The sequence below is a fragment of the Lipotes vexillifer genome, unplaced genomic scaffold (genome assembly GCF_000442215.2).
Source record: "Lipotes vexillifer unplaced genomic scaffold, Lipotes_vexillifer_v1.1 scaffold189, whole genome shotgun sequence".
Classification (NCBI taxonomy): domain Eukaryota; kingdom Metazoa; phylum Chordata; class Mammalia; order Artiodactyla; family Lipotidae; genus Lipotes; species Lipotes vexillifer.
Window position 1 is genome coordinate 858,646 of NW_006785816.1, and position 16,263 is coordinate 874,908.

The 16,263-nt window shown below is 38.7% G+C and overlaps 1 protein-coding gene across 4 annotated transcripts in view; it reads left to right on the plus strand.

Annotated features, from left to right (window-relative positions):
* Positions 1-16,263, plus strand: part of MAEL (maelstrom spermatogenic transposon silencer) — a 73,313-nt gene that overhangs the window by 52,441 nt on the left and 4,609 nt on the right. For all 4 annotated transcript variants that reach the window (XM_007458092.1, XM_007458089.1, XM_007458091.1 and 1 more), the window contains one exon: positions 15,847-15,909. In XM_007458092.1, coding sequence (XP_007458154.1) covers positions 15,847-15,909 — 63 coding nt within the window. The remainder of the gene's footprint in view (positions 1-15,846; positions 15,910-16,263) is intronic.

Sequence of the window (16,263 nt, forward strand, 5' to 3'; positions counted from 1 at the left end):
CCCGCGTCTCCTGCAACGGCAGGCGGACTCTCAAGCACTGCGCCACCAGGGAAGCCCTGTAGTTTGTTTTAATACTGTGATACACTGTTAGTTTTTCAGCTGCTTTCATTTAAAATACGGTCTCCAATGGAAAATGTGTATATGAAGTAGGTACTCTTGGGGATTAAGTTGTGAGCAAGGAGCAAAACTAACTGGAAATTTAAATTTATTTGATTCCACATGGGCATGTAAGGACTTAGATTTAGTTTTTTTGTTTTCTTATTGGAGTACAGTTTACTTAAAATGTTGAGTTAGTTTCAGATGTACAGGAAAGTGATTCAGTTATAAATATACATATATTTTTTTTTTTACATCTTTATTGGGGTATAATTGCTTTACAATGCTGTGTTAGTTTCTGCTCTACAGCAAAGTGAATCAGTTATACATATACTTATGTTCCCATATCTCTTCCCTCTTACGTCTCCCTCCCTCCCACCCTCCCTATCCCACCTCTCCAGGCGGTCACAAAGCACCAAGCTGATATCCCTGTGCTATGCAGCTGCTTCCCACTATCTACCTACCTTACGTTTGGTAGTGTATACATGTCCATGCCTCTCTTCTCGCTTTGTCACAGCTCACCCTTCCCCCTCCCTATATCCTCAAGTCCATTCTCCAGTAGGTCTGTGTCTTTATTCCTGTCTTACCCCTAGGTTCTTCATGACATTTTTTTTTCTTAAATTCCATATATATGTGTTAGCATACGGTATTTGTCTTTCTCTTTCTGACTTACTTGACGCTCTGTTATAGACTCTGCTTCCATACACCTCAGTACAAATAACTCAATTTTGTTTCTTTTTATGGCTGAGTAATACTTCATTGTATATCTGTGCCACATGTTCTTTATCCACTCATCTGTTGATGGACACTTAGGTTGCTTCCACGTCCTGGCTATTGTAAATAGAGCTGCAATGAACATTTTGGTACATGACTCTTTTTGAATTATGGTTTTCTCAGGGTATATGCCCAGTAGTGGGATTGCTGGGTCATATGGTAGTTCTATTTTTAGTTTTTTAAGGAACCTCCATACTGTTCTCCATAGTGGCTGTACCAATTCACATTCCCACCAGCAGTGCAAGAGAGTTCCCTTTTCTCCACACCCTCTCCAGCATTTATTGCTTCTAGATTTTTTGATGATGGCCATTCTGACTGGTGTGAGATGATATCTCATTGTAGTTTTGATTTGCATTTCCCTAATGATTAATGATGTTGAGCATTCTTTCATGTGTTTGTTGGCAGTCTGTATATCTTCTTTGGAGAAATGTCTATTTAGGTCTTCTGCCCACTTTTGGATTGGGTTGTTAGTTTTTTTTTGTTATTGAGCTGCATGAGCTGCTTGTAAATTCTGGAGATTAATCCTTTGTCAGTTTTCATTTGCAAATATTTTCTCCCATTCTGAGGGCTGTCTTTTGGTCTTGTTTATGGTTTCCTTTGCTGTGCAAAAGCTTTGAAGTTTCATTAGGTCCCATTTGTTTATTTTTGTTTTTATCTCCATTACTCTAGGAGATGGGTCAAGAAGGATCTTGCTGTGATTTATGTCATAGAGTGTTCTGCCTATGTTTTCCTCTAAGAGTTTGATAGTTTCTGGCCTTACATTTAGGTCTTTAATCCATTTTGAGCTTATTTTTGTGTATGGTGTTAGGGAGTGATCTAATCTCATACTTTTACATGTACCTATCCAATTTTCCCAGCACCACTTATTGAAGAGGCTGTCCTTTCTCCACTGTATATTCCTGCCACCTTTATCAAAGATAAGGTGACCATATGTGCATGGGTTTATCTCTGGGCTTTCTATCCTATTCCATTGATCTATCTTTCTGTTTTTGTGCCAGTACCATACTGTCTTGATTACTGTAGCTTTGTAGTATAGTCTGAAGTCAGGCAGCCTGATTCCTCCAGCTCCATTTTTTGTTCTCAAGATTGCTTTGGCTATTCGGGGTCTTTTGTGTTTCCATACAAATTGTGAAATTTTTTGTTCTAGTTCTGTGAAAAATGCCAGTGGTAGTTTGATAGGGATTGCATTGAATCTGTAGATTGCTTTGGGTAGTAGAGTCATTTTCACAATGTTGATTCTTCCAATCCAAGAACATGGTATATCTCTCCATCTGTTTGTATCATCTTTAATTTCTTTCATCAGTGTCTTATAATTTTCTGCATACAGGTCTTTGTCTCCTTAGGTAGGTTTATTCCTAGATATTTTATTCTTTTTGTTGCAGTGGTAAATGGGAGTGTTTCCTTGATTTCACGTTCAGATTTTTCATCATTAGTGTGTAGGAATGCCAGAGATTTCTGTGCGTTAATTTTGTATCCTGCTACTTTACCAAATTCATTGATTAGCTCTAGTAGTTTTCTGGTAGCATCTTTAGGATTCTCTATGTAGAGTATCATGTCATCTGCAAACAGTGACAGCTTTACTTCTTTTCCGATTTGGATTCCTTTTATTTCCTTTTCTTCTCTGATTGCTTTGGTAAAACTTCCAAAACTATGTTGAATAAGAGTGGTGAGAGTGGGCAGTCTTGTCTTGTTACTGATCGTAGTGGAAATGCTTTCAGTCTTTCACCGTTGAGGACGATGTTGGCTGTGGGTTTGTCATATATGGCCTTTATAATGTCGAGGAACGTTCCCTCTATGCCTACTTTCTGCAGGGTTTTTATCATAAATGGGTGTTGAATTTTGTCAAAAGCTTTCTCTGCATCTATTGAGATGATCATATGGTTTCCTTCAATTTGTTAACATGGTTTATCACATTAATTGTTTTGCATATATTGAAGAATCCTTGCATTCCTGGAATAAACCTCACTTGATCATGGTGTATGATCCTTTTAATGTGCTGTTGGATTCTGTTTGCTAGTATTTTGTTGAGGATTTTTGCATCTATGTTCAGCAGTGATATTGGCCTGTAGTTTTCTTTGTGACATGCTTGTCTGGTTTTGGTATCGAGGTGATGTTGGCCTCGTAGAATGAGTTTGCGAGTGTTGCTCCCTCTGCTATATTTTGGTAGAGTTTTAGAAGGATAGGTGTTAGCTCTTCTCTAAATGTTTGATAGAATTTGCCTGTGAAGCCATCTGGTCCTGGGCTTTTGTTTGTTGGAAGATTTTTAATCAGAGTTTCCATTTCAGTTCTTGTGATTGGTCTGTTCATATTTTCTATTTCTTCCTGGTGCAGTCTTGGCAGGTTGTGCTTTTTTAAGAATTTGTCCATTTCTTCTAGGTTGTCCATTTTATTGGCATAGAGTTGCTTGTAGTAATCTCTCATGACCTTTTGTATTTCTGCAGCGTCAGTTGTTACTTCTCCTTTTTCATTTCTAATTCTGTTGGTTTGAGTCTTCTCCCTTTTTTTCTTGATGAGTCTGACTAATGGTTTATCTGTTTTGTTTATCTTCTCAAAGAACCAGCTTTTAGTTTTATTGATCTTTGCTATTGTTTCCTTCATTTCTTTTTCATTTATTTCTGATCTGATTTTTATGATTTCTTTCCTTTTGTTAACTTTGGGGTTTTTTTTGTTCTTTTTGTTTCTTCTTTCTCTTGCTTTAGTTGCAAGGTTAGGTGGTTTATTCGAGTTGTTTCCTGTTTCTTAAAGTGGGCTTGTATTGCTATAAACTTCCCTCTTAGAACTGCTTTTGCTGCATCCCATAGGTTTTGTGTCGTCATGTCTCCATTGTCATTTGTTTCTAGGTATTTTTTTATTTTCTCTTTGAGTTCTTTAGTGATCACTTCGTTACTAAGTAGTGTATTGTTTAGCCTCCATGTGTTTGTATTTTTTACAGCTCTTTTCCTGTAATTGATATCTAGTCTCATAGCATTGTGGTCGGAAAAGATACTTGATACAATTTCAATTTTCTTAAATTTACCAAGGCTTCATTTGTGACCCATGATATGATCTATCCTGGAGAATGTTCCATGAGCACTTGAGAAAAATGTGTATTGTGTTGTTCTTGGATGGAGTGTCCTATAAATATCAATTAAGTCCATCTTATTTAATGTATCATTTAAAGCTTGTGTTTCCTTATTTATTTTCATTTTGGATGATCTGTCCATTGGTGAAAGTGGGGTGTTAAAGTCCCCTACTATGAATGTGTTACTGTCGGTTTCCCTTTTATCGCTGTTAGTATTTGCCTTATGTATTGAGGTGCTTCTATGTTGGGTGCATAAATATTTACAATTGTTTTATCTTCTTGTTGGATCAATCCCTTGATCATTGTGTAGTATCCTTCTTTGTCTCTTGTAATAGTCTTTATTTTAAAGTCTATTTTGTCTGATGTGAGAATTGCTACTCCAGCTTCTTTTGGTTTCCATTTGCACGGAATATCTTTTTCCATCCGCTTTCAGTCTGTATGTGTCTCTAGGTCTGAAGTGGGTCTCTTGTAGACAGCATATATATAGGTCTTGTTTTTGTATCCATTCAGCCAATCTGTGTCTTTTGGTGGGAGCATTTAGTCCATTTACATTTAAGGTAATTATCAATATGTATGTTCCTATTCCCATTTTCTTAATTGTTTTGGGTTCGTTATTGTAGGACTTTTCCTTCTCTTGTGTTTCTTGCCTAGAGAAGTTCCTTTAGCAGTTGTTGTAAAGCTGGTTTGGTGGTGCTGAACTCTCTCAGCTTTTGCTTGTCTGTAAAGGTTTTAATTTCTCCATCAAATCTGAATGAGATCCTTGCTGGGTAGAGTAATCTTGGTTGCAGGTTTTTCTCCTTCATCACTTTCAGTATGTCCTGCCACTCCCTTCTGGCTTGTAGAGTTTCTGCTGAGAGATCAGCTGTTAACCTTATGGGGATTCCCTTGTGTGTTATTTGTTGTTTTTCCCTTGCTGCTTTTAATATGCTTTCTTTGTATTTAGTTTTTGACAGTTTGATTAATATGTGTCTTGGCGTATTTCTCCTTGAATTTATCCTGTATGGGACTCTCTGTGCTTCCTGGACTTGATTAACGATTTCCTTTCCCATATTAGGGAAGTTTTCAACTATAATCTCTTCAAATATTTTCTCAGTCCCTTTCTTTTTCTCTTCTTCTTCTGGAACCCCTATAATTCGAATGTTGGTGCGTTTAATGTTGTCCCAGAGGTCTCTGAGACTGTCCTCAGTTCTTTTCATTCTTTTTTCTTTATTCTGCTCTGCAGTAGTTATTTCCACTATTTTATTTTCCAGGTCACTTATCTGTTCTTCTGCCTCAGTTATTCTGCTATTGATCACATCTAGAGTATTTTTAATTTCATTTATTGTGTTGTTCATTGTTGTTTTTTTTCATCTTTAGTTCTTCTAGGTCCTTTTTAAATGTTTCTTGCATTTTGTCTATTCTATTTCCAGATTTTCGATCATCTGTACTATCATTCTGAATTCTTTTTCAGGTAGACTGCCTATTTCTTCTTCAATTGTTAGGTCTGGTGGTTTTTTATTTTGCTCCTTCATCTGCTGTGTGTTTTTCTGTCTTCTCATTTTGCTTATCTTACTGTGTTTTTGGTCTCCTTTCTGCAGGTTCGTAGTTCCTGTTGTTTTTGGTGTCTGTCCCCAGCAGCTATGGTTGGTTCAGTGGGTTGTGTAGGCTTCCTGGTGAGGGGACTAGTGCCTGTGTTCTGGTGGATGAGGCTGGATCTTGTCTTTCTGGTGGGCAGATCCACGTCTGGTGGTGTGTTTTGGAGTGTCTGTCGATTTATTATGGTTTTAGGCAGCCTTTCTGCTAATGGGTGGGGTTGTGTTCCTGTCTTGCTAGTTGTTTGGTATAGGATGTCCAGCACTGTATCTTGCTGGTCATTGAGCAAAGCTGGGTGCTGGTGTTGAGATGGAGATCTCTGGGAGATTTTCGCCGTTTGATATTACGTGGAGCTGGCAGGTCTCTTGTTGACCAGTGTCCTGAAGTTGGCTTTCCCACCTCAGAGGCACAGCACTGACTTCTGGCTGCAGCACCAAGAGCCTTTCATCCACACAGCTCCTCAATTTGGGATGATTTGTTGTCTATTCAGGTATTCCACAGATGCAGGGTACATCAAGTTGATTTTGGAGCTTTAATCCACTGCTTCTGAGGCTGCTGGGAGAGATTTCCCTTTCTCTTCTTTGTTCTCACAGCTCCCAGGGGCTCACCTTTGAATTTGGCCCCGCCTCTGCGTGTAGGTCGCCGGAGGGCGTCTGTTCTTCGCTCAGACAGAATCGGGTTAAAGGAGCCGCTGATTCGGGGGCTCTGGCTCACTCAGGCTGGGGGGAGGGAGGGGCATGCAGTGCAGGGCGAGCCTGCGGCGGTAGAGGCCGGTGTGACGTTGCACCAGCCTGAGGCTTGCCGTGCGTTCTCCCGGGGGAGTTGTCCCTGGATCCCGGGACCCTGGCAGTGGCGGCCTGCACAGGCTCCCCGGAAGCGGGGTGTGGATAGTGACCTGTGCTCACACACAGGCTTCTTGGTGGCGGCAGCAGCAGCCTTAGCGTCTCATGCCCGTCTCTGGGGTCCGCTCTTTTAGCCGCGGCTCGCCCTCGTCTCTGGAGCTCCTTCAAGCAGCACTCTTAATCTTCTCGCGCACCAGGAAACAAAGAGGGAAGAAAAAGTCTCTTGCCTCTTCGGCAGGTCCACACTTTTCCCCGGACTCCCTCCCGGCTAGCTGTGGCGCACTAACACCCTGCAGGCTGTGTTCACGTCGCCAACCAGTCCTCTCCTGGCGCTCCGACCCGAAGCCTGAGCCTCAACTCCCAGCCCCGCCCGCCCCGGCAGGTGAGCAGACAAGCCTCTGGGGCTGGTGAGTGCCGGTCGGCCCTGATCCTCTGTAAGGGAATCTCTCTGCTTTGTCCTCCGCGCCCCTGTGGCTACGCTCTCCTCCGCAGCTCCGAAGCTTTCCCCCTGCGCCACCTGCAGTCTCACCCACGAAGGGGCTTCCTAGTGTGTCGAAACCTTTCCCCCTTCACAGCTCCCTCCAGTGGTGTGGGTCCCGTCCCTATCCTTTTGTCTCTGTTTATTCTTTTTACTTTTGCCCTATCCAGGTACGTGGGGGTGGGGGGGGTTTCTTGCCTTTTGGGAGGTCTGAGGTCTTCTCCCAGCATTCAGTAGGTGTTCTGTAGGAGCTGTTCCATGTGTAGATGTATTTCTGGTGTATCTGTGGGAAGGAAGGTGATCTCCGCATCTTACTCTTCCACCATCTTCCTGAAAGCCTCTACTCTTTTTCAGATTCTATTTCCCATATAGGTTATTACAGAGTACTGAATAGAGTTACCTATGTTATACAGTATGTCCTCGTTGATTATATATTTTACATATTGTAGTGTATATATGTTAATCCCAGCCTCCTAACTTATCCCCCCCGCCACCTTTGCCCTTTGGTAACCATAAGTTTGTTTTCTAAGTCTGTGAGTCTGTTTCTGTTTTGTAAATAAGTTCATTTGTATCAATTTTTTTAGATTCCACATATAAGCAATATCATATGATTTTTGTCTTTCTGCCAGGCTTGTTTACTTAGTATGATAATCTTTAGGTCCATCCATGTGGCTGCAAATGGCATTGATTCATTCTTTATGGCTAATATTCCATTCTATATATGTATCACATCCTCTTTATCCATTCCTTTGTCATTGGACATTTAGATGGCTTCCATGTCTTGGGTATTGGAAATAGTGCTGCAGTGAACATTGGGGTGCATGTATCTTTTCAAAATATGGTTTTCTCTGGATATATGCCCAGGAGTGGGATTGCTGGATCATATGAGAGCTCTAATTTTAGTTTTGTTTTTCTTTTTAAGATTTTTTTTTGATATGGACCATTTTTAAAGTCTTTATTGAATTTGTTACAATACTCCTTCTGTTCTATGTTTTGGTTTTTTGGCCATGAGGCATGTGGGATCTTGGTTCCCCAACCAGGGATTGAACCCGCACCCTCTGCATTGGAAGGCAAAGTCTCAACCACTGGACCGCCAGGGAAGTCCCTAATTTTAGTTTTTTAAGGAACCTCCGTATTCTTCTCCATAGTGGTTGTACCAATTTACATTCCCAGCAAGAGTGTAGGAGGGTTCCCTTTTCTCCACACCCTCTCCAGCATTTATTGTTCGTAAACTTTCTGATGATGGCCATTCTGACCAGGGTGAGGTGATACCTCATAGTTTTGATTTGCATTTCTCTAATAATTAGTGGTGTTGAGCATCTTTTCATGTGCTTTTTGGCCATCTGTATGTCTTCTTTAGAGAAATGTCTCTTTAGATCTTCTGTCCATTTTTTGATTGGGTTGTTTGCTTTTTTGACAGAGCTACATGAGCTGTTTGTATATTTTGGAGATTAATCCCTTGTTGATCACTTCATTTTCAAATATTTTCTCCCATGCTGTGGGTTGTCTTTTTGTTTTGTTTGTGATTTCCTTTGCTGTGCAAAACCTTTTAAGTTTAATTAGGTCCCATTTGTTTATTTTGTTTCTATTTTCATTACTCTAGGAGGTGGATCCAAAAAAATATTGCTGCAACTTATGTCAAAGAGTGTTCTGCCCGTGTTTTCCTCTTAAGACTTTTATAGTATACAGTCTTACGTTGAGGTCTTTAATCCATTTTGAATTTATTTTTGTGTATGGTGTTAGAGAATGTTCTGATTTCATTCCTTTACATGTAGCTGTCCAGTTTTCTCAGCACCACTTATTGAAGAGACTGTCTTTTCTCCATTATATGTTCTTGCCTTCTTTGTCGTAGATTAATTGATCATAGGTGTGTGGGTTTATTTCTGAGCTGTCTATCCTGTTCCATTGATCTATAAGTCTGCCTTTTTGCCAGCAGTGTTTTGATGACTATAGCTTTGTAGTATAGTCTGAGGTCAGGGAGCCTGATTCCTCCAGCTCCGTTTCATTTCTCAAGATTGCTTTGGCTATTCAGGGTCTTTTGTGTTTCGGTACAAATTTTAAATCTTTTGGGCTTCCCTGGTGGCGCAGTGCTTGAGAGTCCGCCTGCCGATGCAGGAGACGCGGGTTCGTGCCCCGTTTCGGGAAGATCCCACATGCCGCGGAGCGGCTGGGCCCGTGAGCCATGGCCACTGAGCCTGCGCGTCCGGAGCCTGTGCTCCGCAAATGGGAGAGGCCACAACAGTGAGAGGCCCGCATAACGCAAGAAAAAAAAAAAAAAATTTTAAATCTTTTGTTCTAGATCTGCCATTAGTAATTTGATAGGGATTGCATTGAATCTGTAGACTACCTTGGGTAGTGTAGTCATTTTGACAATATTGATTCTTCCAATCCAGAAACATGGTATATCTTTCCATCTGTTCGTGTCATCTTCGATTTCTTTCATCAGTGTCTTACAGTTTTCAGAGTACAGGTCTTTTGCCTCCTTAGGTAGATTTATTCCTAGATATTTTATTCTTTTTTGATGTGATGGAAAATGGGATTGTTTCCTTCATTTCTCTTTCTGATTTTTTCATTGTTAGTATATAGAAGTGCAACAGATTTCTGTGTATTAATTTTATAATTAATCCATTTTTGGATTCCTTTTATTTCTTCTCTGATTGCTGTGGTTAGGACTTCCAAATCTATGTTGAATAAAAGTGGAGACAGTGGACAGCCTTGTCCTGTTCTTGATCTTAGAGGGAATGCTTTCAGTTTGTCACCATTGAGAATGTTAGCTGTGAGTTTGTCCTATATGGCCTTTATTATGTTGAGGTGTGTTCCCTCTATGCCCACTTTCTAGAAAGTTTTTATCATAAATGGGTGTTGAATTTTGTCAAAAGCTTTTTCTGCATCTATTGAGATAATCATGTTTTTTCTTCAGTTTGTTAATGTGGTGTATCACACTTATTGATTTGTGGATATTGAAGAATCTTTGTGCCCCTGAGATAAACCCCACTTGATCATGGTGTATGATCCCTTTAATGTATTGTTGGATTCAGTTTGCTAGTATTTTGTTGAGGATTTTTGCATCTGTGCTCATCAATGATATTGGCTTGTGATTTTCTTTTATTGTGGTATCTTTGTCTGGTTTTGGTATAAGGGTGATGGTGGCCTCATAAAATGAGTTTAGGAGTGTTCCTTCCTCTGCCATTTTTTGGAATAGTTTCAGAAGGGTAGGTGTTAACTCTTCTCTAAATGTTAGATAGAATTCACCTGTGAAGCCATCTGGTCCTGGACTTTTGTTTGTTGGCAGATTTTAAATCACAGTTAAATCTTTTGTTCTAGATCTGCCATTAGTAATTTGATAGGGATTGCATTGAATCTGTAGACTACCTTGGGTAGTGTAGTCATTTTGACAATATTGATTCTTCCAATCCAGAAACATGGTATATCTTTCCATCTGTTCGTGTCATCTTCGATTTCTTTCATCAGTGTCTTACAGTTTTCAGAGTACAGGTCTTTTGCCTCCTTAGGTAGATTTATTCCTAGATATTTTATTCTTTTTTGATGTGATGGAAAATGGGATTGTTTCCTTCATTTCTCTTTCTGATTTTTTCATTGTTAGTATATAGAAGTGCAACAGATTTCTGTGTATTAATTTTATAATTAATCCATTTTTGGATTCCTTTTATTTCTTCTCTGATTGCTGTGGTTAGGACTTCCAAATCTATGTTGAATAAAAGTGGAGACAGTGGACAGCCTTGTCCTGTTCTTGATCTTAGAGGGAATGCTTTCAGTTTGTCACCATTGAGAATGTTAGCTGTGAGTTTGTCCTATATGGCCTTTATTATGTTGAGGTGTGTTCCCTCTATGCCCACTTTCTAGAAAGTTTTTATCATAAATGGGTGTTGAATTTTGTCAAAAGCTTTTTCTGCATCTATTGAGATAATCATGTTTTTTCTTCAGTTTGTTAATGTGGTGTATCACACTTATTGATTTGTGGATATTGAAGAATCTTTGTGCCCCTGAGATAAACCCCACTTGATCATGGTGTATGATCCCTTTAATGTATTGTTGGATTCAGTTTGCTAGTATTTTGTTGAGGATTTTTGCATCTGTGCTCATCAATGATATTGGCTTGTGATTTTCTTTTATTGTGGTATCTTTGTCTGGTTTTGGTATAAGGGTGATGGTGGCCTCATAAAATGAGTTTAGGAGTGTTCCTTCCTCTGCCATTTTTTGGAATAGTTTCAGAAGGGTAGGTGTTAACTCTTCTCTAAATGTTAGATAGAATTCACCTGTGAAGCCATCTGGTCCTGGACTTTTGTTTGTTGGCAGTTTTTAAATCACAGTTTCAATTTCAGTGCTTGTGATTGGTCTGTTCATATTTTCTGTTTCTTCTAGTTAGTCTTGGAAGGTTATATCTTGCTTAAGAATTTGTCCATTTCTTCTTGGTTGTCCATTTTATTGGCATACTGTTCCTTGTAGTAGTCTCTTATGATCCTTTGTATTTCTGTGGTGTCCACCGTAACTTTTCCTTTTTCATTTCTAATTTTATTGATTTGAGCCCTCTCCCTTTTTTTTTTTTGACTTAAAGACTTATCAATTGATAAGTCTAAAGACTTACCAATTCTGTTTATCTTTTCAAAGAACCAACTTTTAGTTTCATTGATCTTTTCTGGGTTTGTTTTTTTTTTGTCTCTATTTCATTCATTTCTGCTCTGATCTTTATGATTTCTTTCCTTCTACTAACTTTGGCTTTTGTTTGTTCTTCTTTCTCTAGTTGCTTTAGGTGTAAGTTAAGGTTGCTTATTTGAGATTTCTCTTGTTTCCTGAGGTAAGATTGTATTGCTATAAACTTCCCTCTTAGAACTGCTTTTGTGGTGTCCCATAGGTTTTTGATCATCCTGTTTTTGTTTTCATTTGTAGGTATTTTTTGATTTCCTCTTTGATTTCTTCAGTGATCCATTGGTTGTTCAGTAGCATATTGTTTAGCCTCTGTGTGTTTTTGTTGTTTTACAGGTTTTTTTCTTGTAGTTGATTTCTAATCTCCTAGTGTTGTGGTTGGAAAAGATGCTTGATATGATTTCACTTTTCTTAACTTTACCCAAGATTGCTTTGTGGCCCAGCATGTGATGTGTTCTGGAGAATGTTCCATGTGCACTTGAGAAGAATGTGTGTTCTGCTGCTTTTGGATGGAATGCTCTATAAATATCAGTTAAATCCATTTGGCCTAATGTGACATTTAAGGCCTGTCTTTCGTTATTGATTTTTCTGTCTGGATGATCCGTCCATTGATGTAAGTGAGGTGTTAAAATCCCCCACTGTTAATTGTGTTACTGTCAATTTCATCTTTTATGGCTGCTACATCAAGGTTCTCCTATGTTGGCTACGTATATTTTTACAGTTGTTAAATCCTGTTCTTGGATTGATCCTTTGATCATCATGTAGTGTCCTCCTTTGTCTGTTGTAACAGTCTTGAAAGTCTATTTTGTTTGATATGAGTATTGCTACTCCAGATTTCTTTTGATTTCCATTTGCATGGGATACCTTTTTCCATCCCCTCACTTTCAGTCTGTATGTGTCCCTGGATCTGAAGTGGGTCTCTTGTAGACAGCATATATATAGGTCTTGTTTTTATTCCATTCATCCAGTCTGTCTTTTGGTTGGAGCATTTAATCCATTTATATTTAACGTAATAACTGATATGTTTTTGTTGCCATTTTGTTAGTTGTTTTGGATTTGTGTTTGTAGGTCTTTTTTCTTCCCTTCCTCTTTTTGTTCTCTTGTGATTTGATGACTATCTTTAGTGTTATGTTTGGATTCCTTTTTCTTTTTTGTGTGTATATCTATTGTAGACTTTTGGTTTGTGGTTACTGTGAGGTTTTGAAATAGCAGTATGTATATATATACACAGTTGTTTTAAGTTGCTCGTCCCTTATTTCAAATGCATTTTCAATATCCTGCATTTGTACTCTTCTCTTCTCACAGTTGCTGGTTTTGATATAATATTTGTGTGTGAATGATTTCCTACCTTTACTGTATGTTTGTTTACCTTTACTGGTGAGCTTTCCCATCATGTACTTTTCTTGTTTCCAGTTGTGGTCTTTTCTTTTCTGCCTAGAGAAGTTCCTTTAGCATTTATCTGTAAAGCTAGTTTGGTAGTGCTGAATTCTCTTATTAGCTTTTTTGCCATCAAATCTGAATGAGAGTCTTGCTGGGTAGAGTATTCTTGGTTGCAGGCTTTTCCCTTTCATCACTTTAAATATATCGTGCCACTCCCTTCTAACCTGCAGAGTTCTGCTGAAAAATCAGTTGATAACCTTATGGGGATTCTCTTGTATGTTATTTGTTGCTTTGCCCTTGTTGTTTTTTTTTAAGCATTGTAATTTATTTTTCATTGAAGTAAAGTTGAATTACAGTGTTGTGTCAGTTACTGCTGTGCAGCAGTGACTGAGCTTTACACACACACACACACACACACACACACACACACACACAGGCACCTTCTTTTTTGCATTCTTTTCTATTATGGTTTATCACAGGATGTTGAATATAGTTCCCTGTGCTATCCAGTAGGACCTTGTTGTTTATCCATTCTATATATACACCAGATTGCATCTGCTAATCCCAAACTCCCACTCCTACCTTCTCCAACCCTCCTCCCCCTTGGCAACCACCAGTCTATTCTCTATGTCCCTGATGTTTTTTCTGTTTCATAGATAGGTTCATTTGTGTCATATTTTAGATTCCACCTATAAGGGATATCATATAGTATTTGTCTTTATCTTTCTGACTTACTTCACTTAGTATGATAACCTCTAGGTCCATCCATGTTGCTGCAAATGACATTATTTCGTTCTTTTTTATAGCTTAGTAGTATTCCGTTGTATTTATGTACCATATCTTCTTTATCCATTCATCTCTTGATGGACATTTAGGTTGTTTCCATGTCTTGGCTGTTGTGAATAGTGCTGCTATGAACATAGGGGTACATGTATCTTTTTGAATTGTAATTTTGTCTGGATATATGCCCAGGAGTCAGATTGCTGGATCATATGGTAATTCTATTTTTAGTTTTGTGAGGAACATCCTATACTGTTTTCCACCGTGGCTACACCAACTTACATTACCACCAACTGTAGGAAGGTTCCCTTTTCTCCACACCCTCTCCAGCATTTAACTGTTTGTAGATGTTTTAACGGTGGCCGTTCTGACTGGCATGAGGTGGTACCTCATTGTAGTTTTTATTTGCATTTCTCTGATTTGCAACGTTGAGCATCTTTTCATGTACCTATTGGCCATCTGTATTTCTTCTTTGGAGAAATGTCTCTTTAGGTCTTCTGCCCATTTTTTGATTGGGTTGTTTGTTTTTTTGTCTCCTTGTTTCTTTTAATATTTTCTTTTTGTCTTTAATTTTTGTCAGTTCTATTACTATGTGTCTCAGCATGCTCCTCCTTGGGTTTATCCTGCCTGCGACTCTCTGCACTTCCTGGACTAGGTGACTGTTTCCTTTCCCATGTTAGGGAAGTTTTCAATTATTATCTCTTCAAATTTCTTCTCATTCTGGATTCCTATAATGTAATGTTGTCCCAGAGGTCTCTTAAACTGTCCTCATTTCTTTTTATTCTTTATCCTGTTCCACAGCAGTGATTTCCACCATTCTGTCTTCCCGCTCACTTATCCATTCTACTTCATTTATTTTGCTATTTATTTCATTTAGTGTATTTTTCATTTCAGTTATTGTTCAGCTCTGTTTGTCTTCTAGCTCTTTGTTAAAACATTTCTTGTGTCTTCTTGGTCTGTGCCTCCATTTTTTTTCTGAGATCTTGGACTGTCTTTACTATCATTACTCTGAATTCTTTTTCAGGTAGACTGCCTATTTCCACTTCACTTAGTTGTTGTTCTGGAGTTTTATCTTGTTCCTTCCTCTGGAATGTATTTCTTTGCCGTCTCATTTTGTGTAACTTTCTGTGTTTGTAGTCCCACAGGCTGTAGGATTGCAGTTCCTCTTGCTTCTGGTGTCTGCCCCCTGGTGGGTGAGGCTGGTCTAAGAGGCTTGTGCAGGCCTCCCAGTGGGAGGGACTGGTGCCTTGATTTAGATTTAGTTTTAACTTAAGCTTTCATTTTAGAGTCAGTTATATGAATCATATTTATTGAATCACTTTTGGTAAAAGCAGTGGGGAATTCTTAATCTTATTTTTAGATAGCCTTCCATTCAGTTAAATAACAAGTGCAGATAATGGACTTTTTACACTTACTGTTTAGCATGTTTATAATTTCTAAGTGAAGATTTTTGCTAAGTTCAGGGAAAGTTTCTATTTTGCAGGTAGTGCTGTTCTGAGTCTCGAATAACTTATGCACTCAGGGGAAAGATATACAGGTTTATAGTGGCTCTCATCATGAAAGTACGTTGTTGGTCATTTCCTCTCCAACATCCCCTCTTGAGGTCTTCACTCCAACATCCACTCCTCAGTGACACCTTTCCTGCCTACCTTATCTAAAATGTCACCCTCCTCTTGCATTTCATGTCTTTTTCTTGTTTTTTTCCTTCTTAGAACTCATCTAACTTACTATGTTATTATACCTACATATCTTTTGATCTGACTTCCCCATTAAAAAGTAAGTTTTGTGTGCATAAGAGTTTGTGTTTCATTCTGTACTGTATCCCTAGTGCCTAGGACAATGCCTGGTAAGTAGTATGTCCTCAGTAAATGTGTTTAATGAGTATATGTTAACTACAGTCTATATATAGATTTTCTATATATATAAATACATATATAGATTTTCAAGGTAAAATCTGTCATAGCTGCGTGTTTGCAATGCGTCACGAATTTGCATCAGAGGAGGTAACATTAAAAACTTGTTTTTTTAAAAAAATCTACTTTTTATATGTTAAATTAGAGGCCTTAATCTTTGAGTAATAGTTGAAATCATTTAAGAAACTGACACTAAGGTAGAAATCTGGCACATAAAAACCCATAAGCAGTGCTGCTTCAGTTAGATGAGGATATTAAAGTCTTTTTTTTTTTTTTTCTGTACAGGTGCAAGTGGCATGAAGAAAATGATATTGTCCTCTGTGCTTTAGCTGTTTGCAAGAAAATTGCGTAGGTTGGAGAAAGGAGTTTCTTCCTAATGCTCTATTCTGCACTGAATTCTTTGCAACTTTGCTTGTTGTTGCCTTGGCATTCAGGGTGCATCACTGTTTACCTCTATTTCCACAACTGTCTTTTAAAACAAAGGTTTTTTTAATCATGTTACTTGTATTCTTCTGCCCATGTCACTTGTCACTTGTCTGGTGGTTACCACCTGAGCAATTTGAGCCTTCAGAAGCACTCACTGAAAATTTTTTCTTCTAGGATTCCTGTAGGAAAGTGAAGTTCCCTACTGTCAGTAAGAACAGCACTTCCTTGTGAAGGTGCTGAAAAAATATAGACCCTTTTCTCCTCATTTTGTAGGGA